Genomic DNA, 7,789 nt, shown 5'->3' with positions numbered 1-7,789 from the left:
TTTAATATGGTATTTAGTTTTTATCTAGTATTTTTAATGCTGAGCACAAATAACCACGACTTTATTAAAATTAATACGAAAAGACGTTGTTACCCTTTCTTCATGAGTGTTGTATAAATATTAAGGACATAGTGTCCTTAACATTTACACTACACATATGAAGTTAAGGACATCATGCCCTTAATATTTATACAACACTCATAAAGCTAAGGACACTATGTCCTTAACATTTACACTATACATATGAAGTTAAGAACATGAGATCCTAAAGTTTAACAACAGAAGGTGCAAATACAAGTTAAGAACATTATGTCCTTAACATTTACACTGCACACATGAAGTTAAGGACGTCGTGTCCTTAACATTTACACTAAACATATGAAGTTAAGGACATGATGTCCTAAAGTTTAACAGCGGAAGGTGCAATTACAAGACACGTTGTCCTTAATATTTACACAGTATTTATGAAGTTAAGGACATCATGCCCTTAATATTTACACAACACTCATAAAGTTAAGGACACTATGTCCTTAACATTTACACTATACATATGAAGTTAAGGATATGAGATCCTAAAGTTTAATAACAGAAGGTGCAAATACAAATTAAGGACATTATGTCCTTAACATTTACACTGCACACATAAAGTTAAGGACGTCGTGTCCTTAACATTTACATTGAACATATGAAGTTAAGGACATGATGTCCTAAAGTTTAACAACGGAATGTGCAAATACAAGACACTTTGTCCTTAATATTTACACAGTATTTATGAAGTTAAGGACATCATGTCCTTAATATTTACACAACACTCATAAAGTTAAGGACACTATGTCCTTAATATTTACACTGCACACATAAAATTAAGGACACCATGTCCTTAATATTTACACTACACATATAAAGTTAAGGACATGAGATCCTAAAGTTTAACAACAGAAGGTGCAAATACAAGTTAAGGACATTATGTCCTTAACATTTACACTATACACATGAAGTTAAGAACATTGTGTCCTTAATATTTACATTGAACATATGAAGTTAAGGACATGATGTCCTTAATTTTAGTATAAGGGTATTTTTGTCCGGACGAATAAAAAATTATTAAATACTAACTAAAAAAAATATTTTAAATGATGGCTAAAGAGTAAAAGACATCTTTAATTAGTGGTTAACCGTAAGTTTTTTTTCCCCACAAAGGAAGGCCAGCTAAACATGCAACTGGATAATTGAAAAGCGCCAAAAAAAAAAAAAAATATAAAAATGCACATATAAATAAGTGACGGTAAAAGGAAAAACAGATTCAAATTCCAAAACCCAACGCGGTGACTGGTGAGTTTGTTTTTGTTTCTCAAAATCTCTCATTCCCGCCCACTATTCGTATTTCCAGGCAAGCTTGAATTCTTCTCTTTCATCTTTTTATTTTGTTTAATTTTATTATTGAATCCGCTCAGATTTTGAATCTATTGAATGAATTGTAATTCGAAGATCTGAATTTGAATTTTCTTCAATCGGAATTTTTATGTGTATATCTGCGTTGTTAATTTGTTTGTATCTATTGATGCTTAATCGAAGAACAAAAAACCCTAGTTTTTCATTCGAATTTGAACCTGCCCTTCGCAATTGGAAGAATTTCAATTGGAATCGACATGAGAATGTCTCTGTTGGTTCAACCGATAGATTTAATTCAGTCTCTATTTATTTATGACCGAGGGAGCAACCCCATTTTTCACCTTGAATTGGTCAAAATATGCGGACTTTCTTACTTTTCGTGGAGGATTAGATCCAGTAACTGGGGGTCTGTGGCTGACTGATATTGCCCATCACCATTTAGCTATTGCAATTCTTTTCCTGATAGCGGGTCACATGTATAGGACCAACTGGGGTATTGGTCATGGACTAAAAGATATTTTAGAAGCTTCTTCGTTTTCTTTGAATCTCAATTTGCCGCTTTAGAATTGAAAGATTTTCAATTGGAATTTGGTATGAGAATATCTCTCTTGTTTCATTCCATTGATGTGATTCAGTTTTGTTATAACTTGCTTCTTAAAGAAAACACTAATTTGGTAATTTTTTGCCCTTTAGCTGGAAGATGTTAAAAATAAGGACAGAGGAGAAGGAAAATGTTGTCTGCTAGTGAGAAGAAATACTCAATTGCGCTGTCTATTTAACAGTGTTTAATTGGACCCTGACTTAAATGTTACAGTGGTTGAGAAATTAGTTTGATAGAGAAAAGCATCACTTCAAAGTTCAAAATTTGAATTCTTGAAAGTTGTAAAATGATTTAGAATAAAATTATCTGCAAAATAATGTCAGATGTTTTAGGACATTTTAAAATAAAAAGACTATCACATTAATTAGGACGATGAGAGTAGTTGTTAATCAACCCCTCCTGAATTTGGCACTTTAAAAACCAGAAATCTATGCTACAGTTGGGAACAAAGACAGGAATGGTTTAGGATTGATCTTGAATTTAGATTTTTGAGGAAGTCTGTGAAGTACTTTAACTTGAATCTGCCCAAGCTTTGACTTAACCCTTTTCCTTCCCCCTGTGACAATTGATAGAGAGCGTGAGTCGCTTTCTTGACCTTCAGTCTAATTACAAACCTTACTTTGTAATGTATTCGATGTGAGATTCTTACAGCTGAATTAACTTTTGCATCTTGACTTTACAAGGTTTCAGATAGTAATGGTTATCGCATTCCAGGCATCAGATAGGGGGTACATTTCGAGTTTAACCTAGTTGATTTTGAGGCAGTTATGAAAGAAGCTATTTGTTAGGACAACTTTTAACAGTTTGTGATCCATAGCTGTAAAAATGAAACGGGAGAATTATTTTGGAAACTGAAATCAAAGGATATTTCAATGAGAAGAAGTGTGCTATTTGGTGTAATATGAAAGAGAATTTTATAATTAGTTAGAATATAAATGAGATAAAAACTGCTTCGCCTAGGCTTGAGTAGAAGAAGAGTTACTTGAACAAGGTTCATGGAAGTCGGTTTTGCATGAGATTCACTAGATATTTCTCTCTGTTGCAATTTAAAGCTTTAGTTTCATCCTCTAAATTAGAAGGGGAGCCTTGGCGTAACTGGTAGAGTTGCTGCCATGTGACAAGGAGGTCACGGGTTCAAGCCGCAGAAACAACCTCTTGTAGAAATGTAGGGTAAGGCTGCGTACAATAAACCTTTGTGGTCCGGCCCTTCTCCGAACCCCGCGCATAGCGGGAGCTTAATGCACCGGGCTGCCCTTTTTAGTTTCATCCTCTAAATTGAAAAGTTTTAGTCAGAAGACCGTGGGGCTTGAAAGTGTTCTAGATACAAGTATCGAAATTGATCCACAGTTTATTGTTTAATATTCAGCTAGTATTTAGTGGAGAAAGTATTGGGTTATGAGAACTTGGAAAGGTGAGATAAATAATGCTAGGACTATATGCTTCATTTGCAGGTTTGGGGCACAAGGTCTATGAAGTATTTACCACCCATTATATATGTTCTTATTTTTTTATTGCTGTTTACGTATTGCTACAGTTTGTCTTTGAAAATCAGATGAGAGGAATCATCGCTAGACTTGCTGCTGGTGGAACTTGCTTGACTGAAAACACACTGCTTATTGTTGACTTTGCTTTTCCTTAATATTGTTTGAATTATTGACATTACAAGAAGAAGATGTTGATTTAATTCATTTGGTGCTTATATAGGAACTGAATTTTTCAAATCTGTTGTTGTCAAAGATTTGATAAATGCCATGTAATATAAAATAAGAAGATTCTTGAATGACATGTGATTTCTGAAGTAAAAATAAATGGAAATACTGAGTTTTTAAACTTCTTTTGCAGCAGAGCAAGAAATTTAGCCGATCGATGAAGAGAAAGAAAAGTGAGGTTCATGAAAAATACAGTGACAAGGAGAATGTTGGATCAAAGAAAGCAACACGTAGGATTGGTCGGCAACATCTGAATGCAGCAGGTTAGGCAGCTGACATGAATCTGTAGACAATTGCTGATTGAGTTCCATTTTGTTTGGCTTATCTCTCAACTGGGCATATGACTTTTCTTGTGTACTTCCCAGGGGAATGTAGAAATGTTTCAGCTGGGGAAAATGATGGGATTTTGCCCGAACAGGCTGCTAAATTATCTAGCCAAATACTCCCCAGAAGGGTGACTTGTTCCCCTGTAACAAAAGGAGATGATGCAGCAGGGACTGGGAGTCAACAACTTGATTCCCATAAGAAGATTAAGCTACAGCTTTTTCCAATAAATAAAAGTATCCGACAAAGATTGGAGAAGGTATAACTCATGCATTAAATGAATAGGACTATGCGTAACGTGCACCAATTGAATCTTGATAGTTTTGGTATTTCTGGTAGGATGGCTGCAATCCATTCCAGGAACTTACTTTAAGTACTCACAAGAAGATATCATCAGTGATTAAGCACCTTAATACGAAGTGGAATTCTTCGAGTGTGAGGTTGGGGGAGCTCTTTCTATTCCCCTATAATATTAATACAGAAAACTTGGCATCAGAGAAGCGATGGAGCTCAAAAGATACCAACGTTTATGCAGGACAAGTGTATGCAGCAATAGAAAGTCCTGCCATTTTTCGCTTAAGGTTTTAGACTGGTCTGATTCCATTTTTTCGCTTATAGCTCTTCAATCGAAAGGTTTTAATTTTGCTTCCAATTTTCTAGGTATGGCTGGTTTTCTGATGTTAAGCTCAAGGCCTCTGAGGTACCTGATATATCCCCTCCCTCTGGCACTCATTCACAATCAAGGGGTATTAAGAGAATTTTTGCTGCTGCAATGGACATTGGAAATGACAAAGTAGAAGGAGCTAAATTGAAAAATGAAGAGCTTAGTAAACCAATCTGCATGAATGAGCAGAAGATGCCTCTGAACATACCTGTTGATAATATGGTAAGTAATTATGTCATTCTGGTTCTTTTCTTTAATATCTTGTTCTGTAAATCTTCTCAGTCAATCAATCTAATGCCATTTATAAATGAGATCCCAGTGCATTAGAAATACCCCACTACAGATATTTCTTTTTATGCTAATTAAAACTGATGTATAGTGGCTTGGGGAGAAAGAACTTGCAGGAAAGTAAAAAAATGTCCAGATTTAGTATGTTGTCAATGTATGAATAAATATATGTAGGCATACCCTGTTAAATGCTGATAGGTTGGTAGCTAGGCACATCATTTGCTGGGGATGTCAAGTTTATTTCAAGTTTTACTGCAGTTCAAGGAAGTACGGGCTCAGGTGCCCGGTAAACTTCTCAAATTCCTATTTAAAATCCAATGTTAAAAAAATTTGACAAACTCGATAAAAGATGTACCTTTGCTCCTCTACCTCTGCATTCAGGCATTCCAAAGTGAGTTTTTTTTTAAGCAGGCTTATCAAAGTGGATTCTGATACCTGTTTCCTTGGGATATCTAACCCTCTCAATTGGACAGTTTGTTTCCGAAAATACTCTATGGTGATTTGGATATTCTGAATCTGAAATTGATATGCTTGTCCTGCAAGATGTATACAACCCGCATGCACCATAAACTGACAACAGAAACAACCTAGGATATGTCATGTTTATGTAACCTGTAGGCTGTGGCTAGGTCAAGCAAACCACTGTCACAATAATTGGGAAAAACTCGATGCTCGAGATGTGTGCTTAAACAAAATTGACATGGTTTTTTTTATAGGATGAAAACACAGATTAATTAATTGTTGAAATTGCCACAAAAATTGGAGGTCCTTTACTGCATGTGTAAGATCAATTGTTAACGACTACCCTACCCTCTATGATTGTATTTTCATGTGTTCTAGAATCTAGTCTCTAGGACTGGTCTAACTAGATGATTTTTACTATCGGAAATGGCTATATATGTCTTAAATTTGGTCCTTGATACTCCTTTCTAGGTTGATGGAGCAAGAAAGCAAAATGTCCCTGCAAAGATGGTAAGTCCATGGGATGATATTTTCACCAACTTAAGCATTGGCGGATTGCTGTCTGAGGCATCTTTGCAAGGAAAGATCACCAACTCGGAAACTAAAATGGATTTGCAGCCAATCCAGTTAGTTTCTGATATTAGTGTTGGAGGCTTGCTGTCTGAAGTGTCTTTGCAGGGTAAGATGTCTACTGGAATGAAACAAGAGAACAGAGTGGGATTGCAGCCATCTTCATTTGCTTCTTTTATTAGCTCAGGAAGCTTCTTTTCTGAAGCATCTTCTCAAGGAAAGGTTAGTGATTGCAATTTAGCTTCAAAAGGAAGCAAATCTGGATTGAAGGAAACGTCAGAGTATGGCCAGCACAGTGAGTCAAAATTTTCATGGGATTTTAATCTCACTAATTTGAGCATTGGAGGATTGCTATCTGAGGTGTCTCTGCTGGAAAAAGTAAAAAATCATGACCAAGGAACTGAGGGCAAACCAAGCTCACAACCTACGTCATCTTTTCCTGATTCACTCGATGCTTTTATAGCTGCCCGCCTAAATTCACACCCTGAAATTTCAAAGTTATCATCTCATGAATTGCACTCGTCTATCTTGGATGCTGAAGAGACATGCCATGCATTTCCAGTGCGTAAAATTTCACCAGGAAACGAAAATGCAACTACTTCGTGTGGAACAGCTGGTCCTGGCAATTGTCACGAGTATACAAGTTCGAAATCTTTCAGAATTCCATCATCCTCTAGCGCTCCTGAGGTTTGTTGCTCTATAATCTTTTCTGGTTTTCAGGCTAAAAAAGCTTCATTTTAGCCATCATTAGTTTTTGGCTTTTGATAATATTGCTTCCATGTGATCAATTCTCAATGTGGAGCTTCCTAATCTTGCTTCCTTCATTATTACATAACTTCTTGATGTTCTTATGGAAGGATTGACGATTTCTTACATTCTGGTGTTGTTACAGCGCACAACTCAAAGTGTGATTGCACAAGATCAGTCATCTCAGCAACCAAGGACACCCCTCATTTCCTGTCCAAGGGGGATTTCTGATGAAGACAACAGCGTTGGGCTAAAGGGCATCAAATGGGTGCTTTTCGCTCTTTAACTAATCTTGTGTCCATTTGAAATTTTGCTTCTTGTCAAGGAACAGGAGAAGTTAACATATTCCTTTCCTATGTTTGTTTGCAGGAAGACTCTTTAGGACCATTTGATCTTGGAATGCCTATCTTGCGATCGGTTAGTGGTGGCGACAGTGTTAGCCTCAGCGAGTTCATTAAATAACATATTTATGTAGCCTTGAACTGATACCATAGACACTAGGAAAATTTTCCTCAGCTCGAGGATCAAATTCTTGAACAGTTGAAACTCGAAAGTAAAAATGATGCTGTGAATTGTCCATAAAAATAGCTAAAAGAACGATACTGTGATTATCAAAGACAGTTGTATTTTTATGTAATATTAGCCTTAAGTTGGGCTTTTCATTTTCTTCAACACCTAAGACAAGGACTTTGTAGTATCTTTCATATGGAAGCTAAGATATGTTAAGTCACTGAACATGGTCGTGTTTGGATTGATACGGATAACTGATCACGTTCAACTCTAGTCCTAAAAAGGATAAGCGGTCGCTGCAAATATAATCCGGTCTAAGAGTTCGGAGTTGAATTTCACAGAGAACTAAGGTTTAGCTACAATTGTTCATTATCATCAAGAAGAGAAGCTCGAACAATTCCTAAGTTGTAAATATAAAGATCTTTATGTCTAACTAATTAACTAACAAATTAAAGGAGTGAATTAACAACTAAAGATACTAAGGGTTGGAGACAAGATTAAGGAGGCCTAGAGTTATGATTT

At 36.0% G+C, this 7,789-nt stretch overlaps 1 protein-coding gene across 4 annotated transcripts; it reads left to right on the top strand.

Moving 5' to 3' along the window:
- Positions 1-1,204: 1,204 nt before the first annotated feature.
- LOC107798720 (uncharacterized) lies at positions 1,205-7,431 on the top strand. 4 transcript variants are annotated; one of them, XM_016621752.2, is made up of 8 exons: positions 1,205-1,332; positions 3,836-3,965; positions 4,068-4,285; positions 4,366-4,607; positions 4,687-4,912; positions 5,912-6,697; positions 6,903-7,025; positions 7,127-7,431. In XM_016621752.2, exons 2-8 carry the CDS (start codon positions 3,860-3,862, stop codon positions 7,217-7,219), a joined length of 1,794 nt encoding a protein of 597 aa, XP_016477238.2. In that variant the 5' UTR covers positions 1,205-1,332; positions 3,836-3,859; the 3' UTR covers positions 7,220-7,431. The 4 variants fall into 4 exon arrangements, with proteins under 4 accessions (XP_016477238.2, XP_016477239.2, XP_016477237.2 ...); XM_016621753.2 differs by having other exon boundaries at positions 1,224-1,332; positions 3,839-3,965; XM_016621751.2 differs by having other exon boundaries at positions 1,292-1,390.
- Positions 7,432-7,789: the final 358 nt, after the last annotated feature.

The sequence above is a fragment of the Nicotiana tabacum genome, chromosome 13 (assembly GCF_000715075.1).
Source record: "Nicotiana tabacum cultivar K326 chromosome 13, ASM71507v2, whole genome shotgun sequence".
In the NCBI taxonomy this organism is placed as follows: Eukaryota; Viridiplantae; Streptophyta; class Magnoliopsida; order Solanales; family Solanaceae; genus Nicotiana; species Nicotiana tabacum.
The sequence above is the reverse complement of the archived record's forward strand: the minus strand, read 5'-3'. Positions and strand labels throughout refer to the sequence as shown.